Raw genomic sequence first — 25,003 nt, 5'->3', positions numbered from 1 at the left:
AAGGTTGTTATTAGGGGGGGGGGGGGTGTTGTCCAGTGCAGATGCAGTGTCACTGGGAATAAAGGGGGGCGCAACCTGAGCCTGTACAGCCACACTCTGCTGGAGAACAGAGCAGAAGCTGCCCCCTGCTCCAGGTTTAATTAAAACAAAAATGATGGTCTGGGACGATTCGCAGGGATCAGGTCTCACACATGAAAAGGACGCGAGCGGGGACGAAAAGCCCGTCTGCAACCCAAGCCAGTCTGGCCATTGTTGGCGGTATGTGGAAGCTGTCCCCCGGTGTCCTCGGCCATGTTGTCATCTCCAGGCCACCTACATAGTAATGACGAGCTTCTGTTTGTGTGCACTCATCCAATTCCCCCCCCCCCCCCCCCCCCCCAGCCTGAGAGCATGTCCAGGTCAAGGATCTTCTTTAAATAGTGGCCACCTGCTCCTTCTGTCACCGCACAACTCTGTGATCTCATCTCACACACTTTCTAAATCTGTTTGCTATTTACTGCAGATGCAACACAACCACATTGCCGCTTCCTAAATGTCTGCTACCAGCACAACTGCCAGACTATATTATTACAGTAGGCTACCTCCACCAAGGAGGTTCTGTGTTCCTACTGCCAGACTATATTATTACAGTAGGCTACCTCCACCAAGGAGGTTCTGTGTTCCTACTGCCAGACTATATTATTACAGTAGGCTACCTCCACCAAGGAGGTTCTGTGTTCCTACTGCCAGACTATATTATTACAGTAGGCTACCTCCACCAAGGAGGTTCTGTGTTCCTACTGCCAGACTATATTATTACAGTAGGCTACCTCCACCAAGGAGGTTCTGTGTTCCTAGTATACTGCCAGACTATATTATTACAGTAGGCTACCTCCACCAAGGAGGTTCTGTGTTCCTACTGCCAGACTACATTCTTACAGTAGACTACCTCCACCAAGGAGGTTCTGTGTTCCTACTGCCAGACTATTCTTACAGTAGGCTACCTCCTCCACCAAGGAGGTTATGTGTTCCTACTGCCATACTATATTATTACAGTAGACTACCTCCACTAAGGAGGTTCTGTGTTCCTACTGCCAGACTATTCTTACAGTAGGCTACCTCCACCAAGGAGGTTCTGTGTTCCTACTGCCAGACTATTCTTACAATAGGCTACCTCCACCAATGAGGTTCTGTGTTCCTACTGCCAGACTATTATTACAGTAGGCTACCTCCACCAAGGAGGTTCTGTGTTCCTACTGCCAGACTATATTCTTACAGTAGGCTACCTCCACCAAGGAGGTTCTGTGTTCCTACTGCCAGACTATTCTTACAGTAGGCTACCTCCACCAAGGAGGTTCTGTGTTCCTACTGTCAGACTATTCTTACAGTAGTCTACCTCCACCAAGGAGGTTCTATGTTCCTACTGGCAGACTATATTATTACAGTAGGCTACCTCCACCAAGGAGGTTCTGTGTTCCTACTGCCAGACTATTCTTACAGTAGGCTACCTCCACCAAGGAGGTTCTGTGTTCCTACTGCCAGACTATATTCTTACAGTAGGCTACCTCCACCAAGGAGGTTCTGTGTTCCTACTGCCAGACTATATTATTACAGTAGGCTACCTCCACCAAGGAGGTTCTGTGTTCCTACTGCCAGACTATATTATTACAGTAGGCTACCTCCACCAAGGAGGTTCTGTGTTCCTACTGCCAGACTATATTATTACAGTAGGCTACCTCCACCAAGGAGGTTCTGTGTTCCTACTGCCAGACTATATTATTACAGTAGGCTACCTCCACCAAGGAGGTTCTGTGTTCCTACTGCCAGACTATATTATTACAGTAGGCTACCTCCACCAAGGAGGTTCTGTGTTCCTAGTATACTGCCAGACTATATTATTACAGTAGGCTACCTCCACCAAGGAGGTTCTGTGTTCCTACTGCCAGACTACATTCTTACAGTAGACTACCTCCACCAAGGAGGTTCTGTGTTCCTACTGCCAGACTATTCTTACAGTAGGCTACCTCCTCCACCAAGGAGGTTATGTGTTCCTACTGCCATACTATATTATTACAGTAGACTACCTCCACTAAGGAGGTTCTGTGTTCCTACTGCCAGACTATTCTTACAGTAGGCTACCTCCACCAAGGAGGTTCTGTGTTCCTACTGCCAGACTATTCTTACAATAGGCTACCTCCACCAATGAGGTTCTGTGTTCCTACTGCCAGACTATTATTACAGTAGGCTACCTCCACCAAGGAGGTTCTGTGTTCCTACTGCCAGACTATATTCTTACAGTAGGCTACCTCCACCAAGGAGGTTCTGTGTTCCTACTGCCAGACTATTCTTACAGTAGGCTACCTCCACCAAGGAGGTTCTGTGTTCCTACTGTCAGACTATTCTTACAGTAGTCTACCTCCACCAAGGAGGTTCTATGTTCCTACTGGCAGACTATATTATTACAGTAGGCTACCTCCACCAAGGAGGTTCTGTGTTCCTACTGCCAGACTATTCTTACAGTAGGCTACCTCCACCAAGGAGGTTCTGTGTTCCTACTGCCAGACTATTCTTACAGTAGGCTACTTCTGGCAAGGAGGTTCTGTGTTCCTACTGCCAGACTATTCTTACACTAGGCTACCTCCACCAAGGAGGTTCTGTCAGGGGTTCCCAAATGTTTTCATCTTGGGACCCAAAAGATAAATGCTGTGTCTCCCTGGGATCCAAACTTACAAAAAACACAAGGTAATGAGTTGCCATGACAACCAGTTGGCGACCCACCCCCCATGGGTCCGTGACCCAAATTGGGTCCCGACCCATAGTTTGAGAAACACTGGGTTATGTGTTCGGTGCCGTTTGTTTGTTTGTCTGATTGTCAGGAGGATGACGGAAAAATTACTGGCCCAATTTCCATGAAATTTCATGGAAGGGTGTACATGTAGCATGGGCCAAGGAAGAACCCATTACATTTTGATCCTCACGAACAAGCAATAATAGCACGAAGATTGGCCTTGGCTGGAGGTCTGTGCTCTCCAAGTGTCCTAGTTGGTTTATAAACCGGTTGTCTCAGTATGTTTTGGTCTGATAGAGCACGATTTGCTGCAACCCACACAAGAAGAGAAACAATCATCAGTGCTTGAATAGAAGGACAGAGCTCCACATAGAGTAGCCCAGAGATGACTTATTTTTGTAGGCTTACCCAGAAATCACCTGCATGTTGGTTCATAAGGGAAGAAGGCTATGGGATTTTTGTATGGGGATTTTCTGTTAAATGCATGACATAAGGTCTGTGGTCAACCAAAGTTTATGGGAGTTAATCTGCACAAACGAGGACCACTTGAATGACTTTTGAAAATCGCACTAAAAAAATACTTTTATGCTTCAAAAGTCATAAAAGTGGTCCTCGCTTTGAAGATTATCCTGCTGGACACAAATGTCAACTCCCATAAACATTTGTTAAGGACAGACTTTATTTCATGCGTTTAAAATCCACATTCTAAAATTTAAAAAATGTTCAGCCTCCAACTGAGTTTGGATAGCGTATTTCTACTTTCTACGCATGGTAGTGTCAATAATTGTTGGCCTTTTGTGCGTTTTGTATGTTTTTGGTATACTTGAACATAACATAAAATAACATAATAATAACATAATATAGCAACATAACATAACCTCTTTCCTACCTGTCACCTTGTACATCGGTGTGCAAAAGTTATACTGCAGCAATTCCCAACCTGTGGGCCTCTGGTGCTCCGTGGAGTGGGCATCATTACACTGTAAAAAAACAAAAACATAACAAAATAAAAAAAATAAAAAAATTACTTGCTGATGCTCCTTGAAAAGTGTAACACTGAAAATGCTGCAACATGATTCAGATGCTGTGTTGGTGACTGTGGCCTCAGTATTTTTTATGCAGTTGGAGGTGAGCGAAAAGTTTTGAGATCTGAGTTGGAAAAGGTTGGGAACCGCTGCTCTACTGTTTGATCTTAATCTCTAGACAGTCAAAAAGAAATGACTTAAACTCTTCTTCATATTATAATCATCATTATATTATTATTATTATTATTAACCATGTGTGTGTTGACCCTGCACACAGTAATTGAGAGGTGATTTGAGTGGAGTTGTGGACCAGTGTTGTCATTTGGGCATGAATTACATCACTGGTCCACAACTTCACTCATCAACTCTGAAGTCAAACTAAATTAATATCTGCGAAACGGTTTAGTTTTCTGATATACTACTGATTTTGTAAAGATACAAAGCTGGTTGAAAATCTGCGGAGTGTTCCTTTAAGGTGTTAGCCGTTTTTCTGACAACAGTTTTCCTGAGACAGTTGACCTGTAAACATCCCTCTCCTCCCCATAGTACTGATATCCTGCTAGCACACAGTGTGACTCATCACAACCACCATGTTTACCTCCTCCATCCACTCATAAATATCTAACTACTCAGGAAACAGGGAGCACTTCTCTGAGGCTGGAGAATGTTGCCACAGCTGAGACCATCTGATGATGTTCACAGGACGGCTTGGCTCGGGATCTGTGGAAACACTGCTTCTGATCCTGCGACAGTCCCAATACAGTTACAGTAGGTTCTCCACTTGTCATGCCAGCTGACAGCCCACTCTGGATCTTCTCATCTCTGTGGGCCCAAGTACTACAGGTACGTAACAGACAACATTGCCAAATGTATCCTTTTACAATAAGTGCAAAATAATACAAGAATAAAATCAAATTTGATTTGATGATTTTTCTCTTCATCATCAAACATTTCTCATGTTGCACGCAGCTCGTTAAATAACAACAGACCAAGAGTTAAAAATACAGCATCATTATCTTTAGCTTTATTTGTTTTGGTCAGATTAACATGACAATAAATACATGAATACTTTGGCTTTAGCATTTGAACAGCAGGAAGTTCACCAAAGACGACGGGATGAGCAGAACGTGTGCAGGTCAGCTTGTATTAAGCAATGCATCCGCAGACACACAAACGTCACAATAGACCCTTCTCGCGGGGGCCATTTTGTGTCGAAAAGGCAGGGTAAACACAGGTGCAAGCAAAACACTAATGAGGGTTTCCAAATTCCAATCATGGAAGTTGGAAACCCCTCATTAGTGTTTTGCTTGCACCTGTGTTTATTCTGCCTTTTCGACACAAAATGGCCCCCGTGAAAAGGGTCTATGCAGTTAGTTTTGGTAAATGAAATCACAAAGCTCAGGTGCTGTACATTGATTGTGATAATGATTATGATTGATGAGCATGGGCCTGAGATTCCAGCCTTCATCACGACTGACTGACAGACAAATGATTCAATAAAACATTCAAATGAGAAGGCATCAGTGGATTCATTCAAATAAATGAAGAGGGTTCTTGAGGTGTGTTGCTACACTTCTTGGCATTGAGTAAAAAAGAGGAAGGAAATCCAAGTAAAGGAGGACAGACTGAACTGATTTTTTGTTTAATAGAAAGCTTGAAATCTCAGCAGGATTGAGTGTGTTTTACATGCACACAATAATATGATAACTGGGAATAATGAGGTAATGGCAATATTCTGATTTAGGCGTTTACATGCCCGTTGGTAAATAGCAGGAATGCGTCCCAAAATCCGTGACTGTGGTCATTGTGAGCCATGCACTGAATAAAATGGGTCAGCAAAAAGCTAGGTGTGTTTATCGGATTTCTCATACAGTAATGCGATAACAGCCGTTATCTGATAGCATATCGGACTATGCTGTTTACATGACCACTTAAATAATCTGGTAACTACATACATCAGATAATGATTGGTTTTTAGCATGCATGTAAACGCACTCATTGAGGTAAACGATAAAGTGACTGCCATTGATCAACAACACTTGCGAACCCCCCCCTGTGGTTATTTTGCAACAAGCCAGTAAAAGATGACTGACTGTTCCTTTGAGGAAAGGAGGGTGTATGGAGAGTGTAGCGTGCACCTGGTTTCACACAGAAACTAGAGGAAATAAATAAGAAGATAAATAAGAAGCGTCTGATGGTGATTATTACATTCAAATGCATGAGCAGAAGGACACTTCTTCTGGAGGTATTCTTGGCACAGGCTCAATATTTATACCAAGCGTCTTCACCCACTTCGCTTGACTTATCAGTCTGCAGCAGATCAGAATAGCAGCTTGATCAGGCGGGCGGCCTTGTCCAAAGGTTGCTGGTTTGATCCCCAATACTGCCGACATGGGTGAGGGCACCGCACCCCCACGGAAGTGCAGCCTGCAACAAGGACGGGTATTGATGATAACTAGCCGTCATTAGCTAAATACTGTGATACAAGTGCTTGCAATAATATGCCATTGAGGCTGGGGGTGTCCTTATAAATGATATATTAACCGTTATATATAGACAGAGGAAAGCAGACTCTGTGCATTGTCCATGACGACTGTCACCCGCTGCTCTCGGCGAGGGAAAATGGCCGACTGACCCTTGTTTTTCGTTCTTCCAGCCCATCAGCTGCCGGAGCAGTCTGAGCCGAGCAGAGCGCGCCGCGGCATACGATGCAGCACGGAGGCTGTCAGCATCCCGCGCCGCAGATCCCGCGGGTCAGGTCCTGGATGACGCCGGCCTTCACGAGCTTGATCAGGAACTCCTTCTCTTTAGATATGTTATGAGTCCATGACTGTAGAGAGGGTAGAGACAGAAGACAGGAGGAGAGTTAAGGCAAATTTGTGGTTTCTGCGGTGCTCACGGCAAGACCGTTCTCTCTCGCAGAGCCACAGCATTTTGTGGTAGATGCGGTAATCGCGCGGTGTTCGTGCAGATATGATTTACTGAAAGCAGTAGCTTTAATTGTCATTACAAACTTTTGGAACCATTTTAGTTTAATTAGTCCTTCATTATTTGATGATCACATCATTAATTTGTGTAATAAAGTAGTCTACTAGTTTGCTAAATCATTGGGGTTGCTGTAAAAGAGGCTGTTCTCCATGTAGCAACAATGTGGGGGGAGATGTCTTTAAGGCTTCATGAACTAAAGGCAATCCACAGGAAAATTAGAAATGTTTGAGGGAAGAGAATGTGACACTGCACGCTTCTGGAAATTCCTGGGATTTCTAATGGCTTCAGAAGAACACTCATGATTCAGGCAGGATTCAGGGGACCAGCCCCTCTGATCGTTAAGAACACTCATGGAACCAGCCCCTTTGATCGTTGGTAAATGCCTGAATGTTCATTCCAGCGTTTTGTTGTGTTCCCCACCCCCCAATCAATCCAGTCACTCATGTTTTCTCTGGTTTACGAATCACAACTCATGTGAACTGGTGATTTGGCATACTCTCGCACACCGGCGCTTGTTCACCGACACGATAACGTGGATCTATGAGTATTCAGAAATGGATTTGATTGGACACTCATGATTCATATGGCAGTAATGCAGTGGTTTGGAGAATGAACACGTTTGAGAATGTGCGAGTTATTGAGTGAAAAAGGTCCCACTTCAAATTGTCTTTTAGGGTGGAACTGACACAAACATTCAGCTTTCAAGAGGATAATTATCTGCTGTATTCTGAGGAGAACAGTTACAGTATCTCAGGCACAGTTGGTTCTTGTTCAGAGCCTGCAGGGACAGTAAACTGATGGGCAGGAGGAAGAGAGGGAGCGATGGAAAGGAAAAGAAAGAGACAGAATGGAAGAAAGACAGGATTAAAGATTGATGGACAAAGATGAATAAAGATGGGAGACAGCGGGAGATAAAGACAAAGCGCACTCTTCCCTCTTTACTTCCCCATGCAACAGAAACTCACATTGCTTTCTAAGGTGCTAGAAAATGCTGCTTCATGCCAAAAGCCAAAAACACAGGGGTGATACTTGATGGCTATTACACATTTTGAAAAACGGATCAGCTGAGTTGTGATTCAAATCTAGTTTCTTCCGACACAATCGCAGATTCAGGCTCGGTCATTTACAGGGCCTTGGGCATGATGAACGTTCATCGAGTGCAAACAATGCTCACATCAGTCCAGGTGGGCAAAAGAAAACACATGCATTTCCAGCTGGTAGAGCTCCCTACCTTTCCTGTCTATCTACGATCCTGTCTAATACAGTACATGCAAAAAGGTGGTGGGATGGGACACAGCTGGGTGCTGAAAACACAAGTCGGAGGTAGTCTGTGGAGACGGGATGAGGGGGAGGAGGTAGTCTGTGGAGACGGGATGAGGGGGAGGAGGTAGTCTGTGGAGACGGGATGAGGGGGAGGAGGTAGTCTGTGGAGACGGGATGAGGGGGGAGGAGGTAGTCTGTGGAGACGGGATGAGGGGGAGGAGGTAGTCTGTGGAGACGGGATGAGGGGGAGGAGGTAGTCTGTGGAGACGGGATGAGGGGGGATTGCATGTCAGCGATGGACTCGCCACTCTGCCTCGATGTCGCTGGGCTGAGAGTGATTTATGAGCGGGGAGAATAGTGTGTACTTAAGCAGTGGAATGAATCAATGGCAGCTTGGACACTGGATGTAGTGCCTGCGGGTGCAGCTTGGACACTGGATGTAGTGCCTGCGGGTGCAGCTTGGACACTGGATGTAGTGCCTGCGGGTGCAGCTTGGACACTGGACGTAGTGCCTGCGGGTGCGTTGCTCTCAGAAACTGTACCCACACACTCAGACTACACTTGAGATTTAGTACACAATCACAATCCGCAATTACACAAGTCAGCATACTTGGTAGATTCCTTCCAGATTTCTGAGAGGCATATTAAATAATGGGAGAAAGGTCAGAGTAAACTCCTGTGCAGCGTAAACGTGGAAAACTAAACAAAAAGGATGTTGGCGGACGCTTGGTTGGAATGCTAACAAGAGTTGGAGCAAACTAGTGGCTGTGAATTTTGCGTGGGTGTATCGTCTCTTAAGGGTAGAGAGCAAGAAACACGAGGACATCAGCTGACCTGTGGATGGAGTGGATGACTCATCATCAGCCTAAAGACTCTGGAAATTCATAGCTGAGAGTGTTTTGGGTCAGCCTCAAACCCATGCTACTGTACTAACACTACTAACACCTCACCAGTCTAATGGAAACATCACACTTTTTGTCAAACAATCACATTGGCCAGAGGCCAGCTGGCTACGTGCCAAAGTGGCTGTGAGAAATCATGTTTTGTTTTTTTGCAGCTAAAAATACATTTTAATTATTTAATTGTTTCCCCCCCTCCTCCCTATGTTTGTGCATCTTTTAAAACAATGTATTGCTTCAAATATTTGAACTACTGTTCTACCGTGTGTTGATGCACCCATTCCTGGGATCATCGTATCATCATCATCATCAATAGATGTTATTATCAATACCTGTTTCTTTGCATCTGCTGTATGCCTTATCAAATCAGCTCCTTAATTACCTCTTTGATGGCTGACATCCTGATCTTCTCGTAGTAGTGTAGGGGGGCATGGGGAGTGCTCATGTTGTAGCCAAATCCAGCCACAGCTACTTCATCACAGTTATGGAGGGCCATTGTGATGGCAACTGATCCCAGGGTCGGGATATTCTGAAAAACAGACAACACAATGCAATGTGCTCCTCGTGGATGGGGAACAAACATGTAGATGTACAGTTTAATCAAAGGATACGATAGATTGTATCCTATTGCATTCTATGGCCAGACGAGTTGTAATATATTGTCGTGTCATGGTGTCTTTGGGTCATTAATAAACTAAATCAATTCCGTTATTTTTTTTGGGGTACTGCTAATTTACATTGAAGTCAACGGTCAGTGGCTTGTGTTTTCCCCCTAAAAGGGGGATCTATCGTATTAGAAAGGGAGTTAAAGGTCAGTGAGATGGAGACTTTGAATCCCCCCCCAATGAACACGTACCCCTGAGTTCCAGCATTTCATTACCACATGGATTGGCTCCTTAATCTGTTTATTACACAGTATCTCAGACGTGACTGATCAGATTTGGACAACATTTGGGGAAGTCATGCATCTCAACACTGCATTCAGGGATTTTCAAAATTACACTGTCTATAATAATTACAGATAAATACAAGGTTGACTGACTGACAGATGGGGACTGCATCATTCACGGGGGACAACATGGTTCGTCAACATGGCATGACAGGTAGCTTTCTCTCTGTTTGCTCTTCCTATTAGAGATAGCTGGACGTTCAGAAATGAGGGCTAGTTATCAGCTGTGAGTCTAATGGAGTTGTGAGGTTTATCTGACGCGCTGAAGGCTGACACACACTCACTTTGACAGACACACAGCAGCTGGGATGTTTGCCAGCAGGTTCACGGTGAGAGACTTCTCAGTCAGCGGAGGCCTCTGAGTGACAGAACTAATCCTGCCAGCAACATTTTACTGGCTGTCTGATAAGAAAGGCTAGCACTTCCTCAACAACCTCCACTCACCTCTGGGATTCAAACAAAAATATGAATAGATTACAATAAAGGGTGATTCACCGAGACAAGACCTATGAATCAGAACATGCGTGTACATGTAAATACACTTGCAAAGTATACAGTCATTTCTTATGGGTTTAGATTTCATCTGTCAGTGGACATCTTAACAGCTCCTGAGATTTGAGGCCTGGTCCTATTTGTACCAGCCTAATGGTAACACTGTTTTCTGCCTCATGTCTGTGTGTGTGTTGGTGAGTGGGTACCTGGAGGATCTGCTGTGTGTTAAGACAGAGCACTCCTGATGCAAACAGACAGGCTACTAGGGCCCCAGTCCCAGCAAATTAACTCAATGCTACGTGTGAAAACAGCTGAGTGTTCATGCTACTTTTCTTCAGCTATACTTAAAGCACGATTGACTGCCAGTGGCAGGGAAGCAAAACAACAGCTCTCTCTCTCTCTCTCTCTCTCTCTCACCCCTCTGCCCATCTGGCCGTTGTGGTGAGGCAAGCCAATCAGCTTGAAGGATGCTTCCTGGATGAAGTAGGGGTTGAGGATTCGTATGTCGCTGGGCTCTCTGGGAACATGCCTGGCCACCGACTTCCAGAAACCGTCAGTGCTGTGCTGAGAAGATAAACAGCCAGGAAGAGAGAGAGGGACAAATTAGAAAGCCTTTATCGAAGTGAAGAAGACGCACAGTGCGAACACCTCAGTGAGGTGCTGGTGACAGGGCAAAAATCCAATGAAAAAGAGGAAACCGCACACCCTGGCTCAAAATGCAAAGGTTTAATAAAAAGACAACGTTTTGGCCTGGTGGCCTGACTTGATAAAGGCCACCAGGCCGAAACGTTAAACGTCTTTTTATTAAATCTTTGCATCTGAGCCAGATTGTGCCGTTTCCTCTTTTTCATTAAATGAGAAAGCCTAACATTTATTGTGTGTGTGTGTGTGAGGCGGGTCGTGCAATCTTGAATGAAAAGTGAAAATAGTGCTATTTGCCGTTTGTGCTGCTGTACGTAGAAAAAATGTCGCCTGAAATGGGCCTCTCAGAAGAACATGGTTGATTTGTGATGAAGAAAGCTGACTTTACCGGAGTCGACCAATCACCTTACGACTGAGGCGAGGGGGGAGGGACAGACCCCGTTCTACTGCCAGCCAGTCAGAGAATCAGCGGCTCTTTCCATCATTAACCTACATAACTCCTCAACTCCTGGCCGAGTGAGAGCTGATGCAAAACAGTTGCTCGGTGAATTTAATTGAGGTCACCTGTGCAGATTGGTCAGGTGTGCCTTTGACAGCTGGAATAAAGAAGGTGACCGCGTGACGCGTGACACGTAGCTTTGAAGTGCTCTGTTAGGGGTGTCAGGGACGTGCCCTAGCATGACCCGCCTCCCGCCTGTGACTTGGCTATAAACTATATTTCTGGCACAACAACATCCCACTGAGGGACACATTCTCCAAACAAAAACACTAGCTAAAAGGTTCAGTAGCTTAGGAGGAGCGATGTGTTGTAGCTACATACAGTACCGTATAGCTGCGCTACCCACACTGAACACATACTTTCTTAAAAGTTACTGTTGTTTCTTTGTCATGTTCCATAGGCTAACCGCTTCACCCTGAACACGAACATGCTAGGTCAGCCATTTAACCGCTTGCTGCTACTTTGTGATCTGCATGGACCTATAAAAATCACAAGATATTAAATTTAATTTGCACAAAATTGAAGCCAGGTGGTCAAACTCCGATAACAAAGAGCCTGCCCAGAGAGTATTGCCACTTAGCTTTTCTGCTAATAATGAAGTGTCAAAGTGCGACGGACTCCCGATATCAAAAGCACATGTGATGTAATGAGGCACAACATAAGCGCCTTGCTGCTACATGAAGCTAATGGGCTGAACTAATGAAAACAGTATGCTACGTGAGAGCCATAATCACACGCACAGCAGGGACAAACAACCTTTACTTTGTGCTAGCGCTTTCTACAGTCGTTAGCTATGTCAACATTAGCAAAGGCAGTATCAGAGCAGTGAAAAATACATGATTTGTATAAATGCATAGCTTATGTTTGTTGGTCAATCTCTACATGAATGTAAGCAAAGCCTCTTGCATTGCCCACAAATCAATCAATCAGGTCAATTGACCTTATTCTAGTTTGTCATTTATACTCAGGGTGGAAAACTCTAACGTTAGATGAAAGAGCTAGTCCAGACCGCTCTGTCATACTGTTGTGAACCACGATACATCATACAAACATTTGTCATTTCACAGATTCCACCATTGAAAAAGTTGAAACACTAGGTAGCTAGTTAGTAAGCTACCTAGTAAGCTAACTAAACTTCCAGATGAAAATGTGTTGTCGTTGTCCTAGCTAATTTGGTAACAGTGTCTTGTCCTCACTTATGTAGTACCGGTAAGTAATGCTACCTATAGATTTTTTGGGGTAGAGATTCGTTTAGGTGGAACCAAATTGCTAAATCCTCACAAAAGAAAAGGCCACATAACACACAGTAAAACATGTATGTTGAGTGTGGAAAACTTGAAGGAGCAACACTTCTGCACACCTAAAGTGGACAGGAGAAGGGAAAACCCCACTGCATCCAAAGAAGAGAGAACTCCCGCACACTGTCTCCACTTGCAAAAACAAAAAAGGTTTATTCAACAAAAGAATAACGTTTCGGTCCAACGACCTTCAGCAGATTCTTGTATGGAAAACTTGATGTTTTCGGCGGGTAGGCTCCTAGCTCAGAGGGTGTTGTTTCACGTAGCGACGTGGAAGGGGATTCTGCTCCGACTCCGACTGAAATAGTTGGCCAATGCCGGGGCGTATAGCCTAATAGACTACTCAAGTGGTTATGCCTGCTACCAACAAGATGCAACCCCTTCAGTGGTCATGGTGGGCCGTAGGATGGAGAGGAGTGGAAAATGTGATGGCGCTTAAACAGCCCAGTGAAAGCAATACCCTGAGATGAGGCATGGAGGGGAGAGGTCAACAGCATTCAAAACACTGATGAAAAACAAGAGGAGCAAACAAAGCCTGCCAGGAAAGGAAGCCCCTGTATCAATACACCTGGGGCCATTAGGCTAATTAGCAGTGGCCTGCCCAGCGATCCTGATGACTCTGTATGAACAGTTACCGGGATACCTGCCGCTGAGACGCGGCCGGCGCTCAGGTATGCCGGAGCACGGTGGCAGAGACAAACCAAACAGCGCCGGCATGAGCTATTAGCTAACTAGCATAGCGCTGTCGCCCTGCTCCACGTTAGGCTGTGAGCTCCTAACTGGGATGGCATGGTGGTTGATTGATTGATTGAAATTCTTTATTGATAATTTAAATAAAATACAAGTGGCCTCAGAGAAGCCCCAGATACAAAAATCACCAAAAGGATAAAAACACAATAAAGCCCAAAGGCTTATTTCCATTGTGGTCCTTGGTGGTTAGGTAGCACTGTTGCCTCACAGCAAGAAGGTTGCGGGTTCGAACCCCCGGTCTGTCCCAGGTCCTTTCTGTGTGTGGAGTTTGCATGTTCTCCCCATGTTCGTGTGGGTTTCCTCCGGGGTACTCGGGTTTCCTCCCACCATCAAAGACATGTATGTTAGGGTTAATACTCCTGTCAGTGCCCTCTGACCAAGGCACTGGCAAAAGAACTGGAGTTGGTCCCCCTGGGCGCTGCACTGTGGCTGCCCACTGCTCCTAGTTCTAGGAAGGTTCCTAGTAGAGGATGGGTCAAATGCAGAGGATGAATTTCCCCACAGGGACAATAAAGAATAACTTAACTGAAAGCCCAGCTTGTAATCCAGTCTGACGGAGAGCATTTTGCTCCTCTAACCGAGATGGGAACCAAACACCTCTGCATGAGTCTGTGGGAAACCCATCTGCACCCCGGCCAGAGGATCACATGACAGGCACTTCTCACATCTATTGCATCACTGAACGTGTTTACATGTGCACAGTCAGCCTGAATCACAATTCAATAGTGTCCCATCCCACCCGCCTTCATTGAGAGGCTGTAGATTCACCGTATTTACACATCGTGTGTACGGTCATTCATTGGTATTGAAGTTATTTTGATGTTTTATCATGCTTTTATTTTGTTTCTTATGTGTGTTTTTTTTTACCTCCGCCAAGGATGTTCAGTTTTTTGCTGCTGTATTTGGTTTGTCTGTTTGTTTGTCAGGAGGATTACAGAAAAACGACTGGCCCGGTCAATTCATGAGATGTGGTGGAAGGGTGGAGCATGGGCCAAGGAAGAACCCATTAAAAGTTTTGAGCAGATCCGGATCCACAAACAAGCAAGCTCACAGAGTGCTCTTCTAGTTCTTTACTGTTCTCATGTGTTCTTACATTAGCACTGCATGTGTTCTTTTTGCTGAATGACGCAAGGCTCACGATCAAGAGTTCAATGCATTTTATGTAAATGTAAAAAACAAAAAAAACAAAAACTTTGGGATAAGCAGTGCCATATGCATCTATTAATCCGATCAACATGATATCTGATCTGACATGAATAAACAGAATTGTCAGAATGTCTCACGATAAATATCCATCATCCCAGCGTTTGTTGATGCCAGCTGTGCAAGAATCCTCATCTGAGCCTGTAGCACATTCTCTAACGGGGAGCTTTGGCTGTGATGGACGTGGTTTGTGTCCTTACAGCACAATACCAGCTCTCAGTCTGTGCCTCGCCACTCTCCTTATCGCGCCATCAGTCTCCTGCCAGCTAACACTCTGGCTCATTCATAACCAGTGACAAGTGTGTGTGTGTGTGTGTGTGTGTGTGTGTGTGTGTGTGTGTGTGTGTGTTCACCAACGCCTCTGGTGTCTGCACTCCTGGCTCATTCATAACCAGTGACATGTCTGTGTGTGTTCACCACACCTCTGGTGTCTGCACTCCTGGCTCATTCATAACCAGTGACACGTCTGTGTGTGTTCACCAACGCCTCTGGTGTCTGCACTCCTGGCTCATTCATAACCAGTGACAAGTGTGTGTGTGTGTGTGTGTGTGTGTTCACCAACACCTCTGGTGTCTGCACTCCTGGCTCATTCATAACCACTGACAAGTGTGTGTGTGTGTGTGTGTGTTCACCAACACCTCTGGTGTCTGCACTCCTGGACTGGGAGAAGTCACTCGATCTCCCATCCTGAAGTGTTGCTGTGACTCATCAGCATCAAAGCCCTCTGACACCATCATTGTTCGGCCAGCATGCCTGCTGCTGTGGCAGTGTCAAATGTTACACCTGTACTGCCTTCCACAGCCAACGATGCACGTGATGCCTAAACACATTCTATCAATGCTTCTTTGTACCGATAAGACTCTGGATTAGTCCAGAGGTGAGATATCATATGGCTACACTGTATAGCTCTTTATAAAACATGTCAATAAGGGGGATGCAGCAATATGGCTGCCACGGCTGAGTGACTCGTCAGTGTGTCTCTGCCCCCACCTGTCACTGGAGGTGAAAACTGATCCAGGGCTTGGACCACCCCGGTCATATCTGACAGGAGAGGTGAGGCCCTGGCTTCCTGCTCTGGCAGAGTGACTGCTTTCTGGCGTACATCGGAGCTGAAGTCTCGTGGGGGTTGGAGGTTGGATAGGCATGCCTGCTAGAAGTCAAAGGATTCCGCGCACCAAGTGTGCAATAGTGTCAGGTAGCAAAAAAATCTGCCGCAACCTCACAGATAAGTCCAAGGTGCATGGATGAATGAGAAGCAAAGGAATGAAACAAAATTCAGCTGCTCTTGAAGAACAAATGACAAAGCTTTAATTTAAAAAACCAACATGTTAAAGATGCAACAGCATTAATCAGGGTCACAGGACTGCATGTATAGTCAATCTATATCCTTAAAAATGAGGTCGGTATTTTTTTTTATTGAACAATATATGAACAAAAACGAACAAGCTCAGACACAGGAAAGGAAAAGAAAGAAAAGTATACATATATCGAGTTATTATAATGTGGTGCTACCATCCATGTAGGGTGCTTATGTAGATGTCGCGCATGGCGTCCCACGCAAGGCGTCCAACAGGAATCAACCGGGCAAGTCACCCACCGCCCCAAAACTCGTCGAGGTAGGCTAGAAACGGGTCCCAAAATGAGTAGGTCGGTAAGTTTGAAGGAAAATGTCAGATGCCTCCCAGAGCCTCAAAATTGACAAATAGCAGAGCAATAGCACTATCATTATTGGCTGATTTATGTTCGTCGCCCAACATTACCTTTGCTGAATTCAAATGTGAACCTAGAAAACATGCCTACAGCGGCCTTAATAATAACAATCTTTACTTTTTTCATAGCATGTTTCAAAAACAGAGTTTATATCTGCAACAACCTCGTTGTGCGATTTGGAAAATCTAGAAAGACCGAAGAGCTGTGATATTTCAATTGTAAAATGAAAAAACAGCCATCAACTGACAGTGGCTTGGCCTTTGTAGTGTTAACCCTCTCTTGAGGGTCACAGAGGAGTAGAGCCTCTCAGGACAGGTCGCCAATCCATGACAGGGTTTATTGGTCCTTGTAAAACAAAAGATCAATTGCACGATCTTTATTATTAGTCAGGGGTAATCAGCAACTTTAAAAAAAAATCACTGGGTGGTGTGGTGTGCAATGTTTTTCCATGACTTTATTCACCTTATGTAGCCCCGCCCACTTGACCCCGTTGTGTTACGACTTCCAGTTCAAAACGTCGGCTGTTTGACCTGGTCAACGCAGAGATCTCGTCTCTATTGACTCACTGGAAGCAGGATGTGGAGATACGCTCTGCCACAGGAAGTCTACACACTATTGGAAGCAATTGGCATTCAAACATAAGGTGATGAATAGTATCTGTCCTCAAATAAACCATACATATAAAACTTATTTCGCCCGAGAAGCAATCTCAGAAGCCCACTAAGATCATCTGCACCACGCTGCACAACCGGGCTAAAAGTTTCCACACCCGTTGCTGGCTTTTATCCCTCTATTCATATCTGCTTGGAGATCCGTGAGCGGTTGACCCCACGCTCTCCTGGCAGGAAGGCGAGGGTGTAGAAAGCAGGTATGCTGTGACTCCGGCTTTAGGAATGTGTCATATTCCCATTGGAGCGCTGTGTGGAACCACGACTGCTTCTCAGAACAGAGACGAGGCCGATCTGAGCTGGGAACAGGCAACCTCAGAACCTTGTGGCCTATAGCAAAGGGTTCTCAAAGTGGGCTGCTTGAGGGGGTTCCAGGGCGGGCGGCCGTCCGCAGCAAAAAGGGGAATCATTTGCTTTCACTATAACTCCGTCCATAACTAACACAATGATAGCAATGTATGACTATTTTGGTTGTGGGCTTCATACTCTTTCTGTAATAACACATCTAAAAGCTCAAATCTTATCAGCTGGGGTAACGTGGGAAAACAAACTATCAGAATTGGGGGTCCGTGCTCAGTCTAGGGGTCCTCGTCCTTTACGTGAAAAGGTCTGAGAACCACTGGCCTATATAATCATGATTTAGATTTTGATTAACGGGCAACGGTGCTTGTTGTTATATTCATAAGTGTATGATGGATTTTCTGTGAAATGACAACAGTAACATGTAGTAAATATGTCACTAGTCCTGATGCCACATCTGTGGTCTAACCAACCTCTCTCACGTTCCGGCTTGTTTGTGTCTAATTTGTTTCATCTGACATCGAAAACTCTCCCCTCCCCTTCCTGTTCCTATTGGCCTAGAGCTGAGCTGCTGTCAACTAATTGACATGTGTTTCAACATACTGTTAACACGGTAACACACAACTTGAAGCTGCTTTATGAGTCGACTTACAGTAGCTGTATTTCTGCGGGTAGAGTTACTGCGTTACAATGTCAGAGAATGCAGCCATGTCCTTGAGTTTAAAATGCCCCCGGTAACATTAGCTCCAAGAATGGAGTGCGCACACACACACACGCGCGCATGCACACACACACACACACACACACACACACGTAAGGCAATTCAACGGGTTACAGTTTCTCTTTCAAGAGATAAGGGTTTAGGGTTATCTATTCACAAAGAGCAGCCAATTACGTCCTTTCATTAAATGTCCATTAAATGTCTCGACTCACCTGAGGGGAGGGGCACACGACTCACCTGAGGGGAGGGGCTACTGCAACTCTGACCGCTGACCACATAACTTTATCGTTTTTTTTTACTTCCTTAAAGGATAAGTTCACCCAAAAATGAATGAATGAATTGAATGAATTCAGTCATTATCTACTCACTCCCAGGTCCGGTGGAGTTTTTTTTAGTCCACAACACATTCGTGGAGTTTTCCAGGGAAACAGAGTTACAGCATTCTTCTCCTAAACAATTGAAGTGAATGGTGATCAACTTTCAAAAGTAAAAAAAAAAAAAAAAAGTTAAATGCCTCCAGTACATCTGTCATAATCCAAGTCTCCAGAAGCCCTGATATGCCAAGTTGACTTGAACGGACTACAGTGAAAATTTCAGCTAAAAACAGGGTGTTAATGACACCTTTGGAGGCTATATTATGGATTTTTTTTGGGGGGGGGGGGGTGCTGTTTCCCTGGAAAATTGCACGAATGCTTTGTGGACTAAAACACTTCACCTGGCCTTCCACCATGGCATGTGGCTGTGTAGATAATGATTGCGTTTTCATTTTAAGGGGGAACTTATCATTTAGGCCATACACCAAATGCTCGGGGAGAGCTAACACATTAACATTGTTCCCTGTGGTCAGGGATGACATTAAATTAGTCGCGTTTGGAAAAAATAAACTCACCAGGGTGGTCTGACAAGGTGCCAAGGTGTCGACAGTGATTAGAAACAAACCACTGTTACTACTACTCCCACTTCATAGGTGTTTAAAACAGCAATTGTAAATGCTTTTATGAGCTGCTTACTTAGGAGGTGGAATCACCAATGTACTGTCTGGTATCGACTGGTGACAGACCAGCAAAACGGACATGTTGTTTGGTGGTGTTACTGTATCCTTCTTATTCCCATGGGAAACTGGCAAAATGCCCCATTGAGATATTTACAGTGCAGTGCAGCTACAAGGGAGTTTGATAGCAGAAAATGTTTCAGTGATAAAACATAAAGGGTAAATGCCATGCATGGAGAAACACATGGTAGAAGAGGCATGGAGAAACACATGGTAGAAGAGGCATGGAGAAACACATGGTAGAAGAGGCATGGAGAAACACATGGTAGAAGAGGCATGGAGAAACACATGGTAGAAGAGGCATGGAGAAACACATGGTAGAAGAGGCATGGAGAAACACATGGTAGAAGAGGCATGGAGAAACACATGGTAGAAGAGGCATGGAGAAACACATGGTAGAAGAGGCATGGAGAAACACATGGTAGAAGAGGCATGGAGAAACACATGGTAGAAGAGGCATGGAGAAACACATGGTAGAAGAGGCATGGAGAAACACATGGTAGAAGAGGCATGGAGAAACACATGGTAGAAGAGGCATGGAGAAACACATGGTAGAAGAGGCATGGAGAAACACATGGTAGAAGAGGCATGGAGAAACACATGGTAGGAGAGGCAGAGAGACCACTGACAGCAGCCTCAACAGACAAGAATGCAATGAAGCCACATGACTCTCGCTCACGCCATCGCAATCTCCATTGCTACACTCATACACAAATGACACACAGCTCAATGATCACACTTTTCAGACTTTTATATGCCTCCAAATACCCCCCCCCCCCCCCCCTTCCTCACCCCAATATATATATATTTTTAGAACAATATACGTACAGGACAAACAAGCAGGATCAGACACAGGAAAAGAAAAGAAAGACAGAAAGAAAGACAGAAAGAAAGAAAGAATGAAAGAAAGAAAGAAAGAAAGAAAGAAAGAAAGAAAGAAAGAAAGAAAGAAAGAAAGAAAAGGGACAAAAAACAACCAAACAAAAACATACATACATTATCGACATACATTACAATGTGCTGCTACTAGCTGCATAAGGTGTCTATACGCTCATAAGAGATATTGTGCATGGGATCACAAGGGATCAATGAGAGATCAGCCGGGCGAGTCACCCATCGCCCCAAACTAGGGTTGTCAAAAGTATCGATAGTATCGATAAAAGTCAATACTAAAATTTTTAAATGGATACAATACTCATTTGCAACAGGTATCGAAAGTATCGATAAGTATCAATACTAAAAATTTGAAACGGATGTCGGATGCAATACTCATTTGCAACTGTATCAATATCAGATTCAGCAGTGCATTCTCTTAATGAAAAATCAAACATACCACTGATTTCTCCCTCCCTGTCATTGGTGGGTATCTTTTGCTTCAACAAATTCAAAGTATTCTGATAGGCTGATGACTAGAACAGGTGTAATCTGCTGTGTTCTGATAGACTGATGACTAGAGCAGGTGCAATCTGCTGTGTAAGGTCAAAGTTTCTAATGAGTTTTATCAGGCCTAGATTATGGAGAAGCGTGCATCTGTCCGTCCATCTGTCTTTGTTTATTTTTTATGCCTCTTGATGTGTTGTCATCCCGCCGCATGGTATCGAAAATGGTATCGAGTATCGATATTTTCCTGGGTATCGGTATCGAAGTAGAAATTCTAGTATCGTGACATCCCTACCCCAAACACCAGTCACATGTCATTCTTAGCCTCGTCAAAGTATCCCAAAAACGGGTCCCAGATGGTCAAGAATCTTCCAAGTGAGTTGGCTCTCAGGAACCTGAGTATTTCCATCTGTATAACAGAGATCGTGTCCATCAGCCACACCTGAAAAGAAGGTGAAGAGGAGGACTTCCATTCCTTCAAAATGAGTCTTTTGGCGACAGTTGTCCCCAGTGCCAGAGATTGTTGCACAGCTGTAGGAAAGTTCAGAGAGGACTCCGAGCAGCCAAAGATGGCGAGTTCTGCCTCCGGCTGTAGGGTCATGTTGTAGGCCTTAGAGTACCAATCAAATATTTTAGCCCAGAATGCCGTTAGTGAAGGGCAGAACCAGAAGGCATGAGATAGTGTGCCCTCTGACACCTGTCACACAGTGATGAGACAGAAGGAAAGATCCTGTGTAATTTAAGCTTGGAGTAGTGAAGACGGTGAGCGACTTTAAATTGGATCAGCTGGTGTCTGCTATTAACTGAGGAGAGTTATACCACAGACAGACTCCTTTCCCATATAATGTCAGATAAATCAATACCAAGTTCCTCCTGACCTGCCATGCTTCTCTAATCCTACCCGACTCCCACCTTTGATTGAAAGCAGCACGTTCACATCCCCTCTGGAGAAGAGGGAGGGGGGGGGGGGAATCATATCCAAAGGCATTCTGAGAAATGTAGGAACTCACTAACTCAGATAAAAGTAGCAACTCTCAAGGACAACTCACACTCTGACCAGCTGCAAATTGTCTTTCTCTACATGTTTTTATGTATCCAGTCTTTCTCAAAATGTTTTTATGTATCCAGTCTTTCTCAACATGTTTTTATGTATCCAGGATTTTATAATAGTATAGTATTAGTATAGTTGCAATCCTCCAGTAGGAGCCAGTTCTTTTTCCAATCAGACATTTTCGGAGGCATTTAGTAATGTAGTGTAAGACAAAGTTAGATTTGCAACACAATAAAATGAATGAATGCCGCCCTAATAACTTGTCCAGCTGTTCACTAAACTCAGAACAGTGTGCATCTTTAAGTGTGACAAACAGGTGCACATGGCTTATCATGTCTAACTTCCCACTGCCATCTGCTGGTTAACCATAGCTGATCCTGGTTTAAGTGCCTTCAGATGACAGGTAACTGGACTGTACACCGAAGCTCCTTTTCCACAATCCACATCTCAGTCGCCTCAAAATCCTTCTCCAACTCATCTGCTTCTCTTTATCTACATCTCCTGCTTTGTGATGAGTATAGATTCAATAAGGGTAATCAGTAAGGGATAATGCATTAACCTGAATTCACCTGTCCTTCATATTTTGCACATTCATAGTTGATGAGAGTAGAGGTTGTGGACGTTCAGGTGATGAATCACACTTGTGCTCAAATGGATTTGAGGTGACTGTATAACTGAGGTGTTTAGAATTAGAATTAGAATTATTAGTTACTTAGAATTAGAATTAGAAATCTTTATTGTCCCCAAATGTTCTTAAAAACAACCCTCAACATGGATTTGTATGGTTCTTGTTCTGAAGGTGTCAGTTGTCTTACCAGCTTCTGGTTGAAGACCATGTCCCGGAGCCACTTGAAGTCCAGCCCTTTGAAGGCGGAGAGGACAAACAGGGACTCTCTCTCATATCGCTCTGTCTTCTGGATGGCCCCCTCCGGATAGGTGATGCGCATGGTGGTCTTGGAGCCAACGTCTTTCTCAAAACCTTTCACTGGGGCCTCGTTCAACCTGCAACTCACAGTTGCACAATCGATAAGAAAAACGGCAGTGTCCGAATTAGAAGAGATGACATATTGTGCAGTGCAAAATGCTGGGAGTGTAGCAGCCAACTATTGCGATTTTGCATGCGTGTTGGGCTGTTACACCAAAAGCACATAAGATAAAACTATATATATGAATACCTGTATAGATGAATACCTATCTATATATACACAATATAATACATATATGAATATGTATACTGTATGAACAGGGAAAGAGTGCAGGCCCTGTCATATACCTGGATATACAAGGTAAAGGATTTGGGAAACTAGTTAAAATGACAATATGCAACTTTTTCCCCTCAATTTCATTTCATTTATCGTATATTTGCATAGGGACAGATACACATACAGTACACATAACATTTAGCAAGAAATGTCTGATGTCATGTATCACAACATTTGTAGCCTAAGCTCATTTGCAATGCCCGTCCCTAGATGTTATTAGAAGCACCTATTAAAAGCAAAGTACAGTAAAATACAGTATTCAATTTCCTTTTCTCAAGGAGAAAAGTTGCAGATCGTAGCTTACGTAAGTCACATGAAACAATAAGAAGTGTGGTTCCTTGTAATATGCAACTGTAAATGTGTGGGTGCATCTCTCCCCGTAAAAATAAACCATGTGTGTGTGAGACACAGTTTAGTCATCTGCCACAAGTTACCTGGCCACCACATCAAACTCATCAATCCTCTGGCCCAGAGACCTGTTTGCCAGGATCCCTCCATTCCCCATGATGATGCACCTCTTACAACTCAAACTGCAACACAGCAAGTAAACAAGATTTCACTCAACTCATTTCTCACCTCTCACGAACATAGGATTTCACATATAATATGCAATGTACCCAACGTATGCTAAAACATGTACAACCCATATACTGTATACACAAGAGGGGCTAGAAGACAGCTACTACCTGACATTTGTTATTAAAAATTCCAAAAACACAGATGCTCTAAAAGTCCCATTCTGCAAGCAAAGTTCAAAATAGTCCAGTTACAGAAAATACATTTCACCCACATAGCAGCAATCAATCTGGAAAATCAGGTGACTCTAGTAGTCCCATTTCAGAAGGAAAATCCCCCCATATCATTTTACATAAGCAATAACAATGTGCACACACACCTCTGTGTATCTCTGTCTGATATACACTACATCCGTGCTGCCATGACAGCAGAAATGTGAAAGTGAACAGAAGGGAGATGTGTCACACTGTGGTTAATATCCTGGCCGTATGATATGGTTTTGGCAGATTCACTTCACATGTGGCCTCTGTTTAGTCTGGACTGCTAAATTCTGGGTGGAAAAATAAACACATTCCTAATTGTCTTAGCGAGCTGATGAAATAAGGTCAGCGCACGGTGTCTGTGGAGCCGATAAGGCCCATATAAAGACAAAGTGGAATTGAAAAATGCTAGGCTTACTGCATGAGCTGATCTGGGATCAGTTAATTGATATTGTGGTTTGCGAGGCGGGTTGAATGAGCTGATCCGGGATCGGTTCATTGATATTGTGGTTTGCGAGGCGGGCTGAATGACTTGAGACTTAACACATTAGCATGGGCTGATCCGGGATCAGTTCATTGATATTGTGGTTGCGAGGCAGGCTGAATGACTTGAGACTTATCACATTAGCATGGGCTGATCCGGGATCAGTTCATTGATATTGTGGTTGCGAGGCAGGCTGAATGACTTGAGACTTATCACATTAGCATGGGCTGATCCGGGATCAGTTCATTGATATTGTGGTTGCGAGGCAGGCTGAATGACTTGAGACTTAACACATTAGCACGGGCTGATCTGGGATCAGTTAATTGATATTGTGGTTGCGAGGCAGGCTGAATGACTTGAGACTTATCACATTAGCACGGGAAGCCTGCTGAGGATTCCCTGGATGTCTCTCAGCCAAGTCAATAGATGAAGAGTTTCTCTCTCTTCCTCTCTCACTACTGGCATACTGCTAATGCTTTCAAAAATATACCTGGCAGGTGATTGGATAAACAACCTGTCTATCACAGGCTTGCTCTCGCTGGTGTCACGCCTAAAACCCACCCGTAGCTGCCTCATAGGATGCTGATTGGTGCAAAGCACTGGTGGTTCGGATTCAAACCAAAAGATTGGAGCATGGCAAGATGGATTTGTCGCGTGATCTCATGATCTTGCGTGAATCCAGCTGCTTCGCAGGGTAAGAAATCTTTCTGAACAGGAGTAGAGGGGGACCAGAGACGCATCTGCCAGAGCAAATAAAACATGAGCTTCCAGATTCCTCAGGTTCCCAGGCTAATGATCACTAGCGGGAAATTACAATTTCACAAA

At 44.3% G+C, this 25,003-nt stretch overlaps 1 protein-coding gene across 1 annotated transcript in view; it reads right to left on the bottom strand.

Annotated features, from left to right (window-relative positions):
* Positions 1–6,517: 6,517 nt before the first annotated feature.
* The window catches only part of LOC310786343 (CMP-N-acetylneuraminate-beta-1,4-galactoside alpha-2,3-sialyltransferase-like), a gene marked incomplete at both ends in the record, with an annotated part of 38,885 nt that continues 20,399 nt past the window's right edge, over positions 6,518–25,003 (bottom strand). The window contains 5 exons of the mRNA XM_083647536.1: positions 6,518–6,622; positions 9,325–9,471; positions 10,801–10,947; positions 22,472–22,658; positions 23,353–23,448. Coding sequence (XP_083503662.1) covers positions 6,518–6,622; positions 9,325–9,471; positions 10,801–10,947; positions 22,472–22,658; positions 23,353–23,448 — 682 coding nt within the window. The remainder of the gene's footprint in view (positions 6,623–9,324; positions 9,472–10,800; positions 10,948–22,471; positions 22,659–23,352; positions 23,449–25,003) is intronic.

The sequence above is a fragment of the Poromitra crassiceps genome, assembly GCF_964638095.1.
Source record: "Poromitra crassiceps genome assembly, chromosome: 12".
Taxonomy (NCBI): Eukaryota; Metazoa; Chordata; class Actinopteri; order Beryciformes; family Melamphaidae; genus Poromitra; species Poromitra crassiceps.
This window is presented reverse-complemented; position numbering and strand designations above follow the sequence as displayed.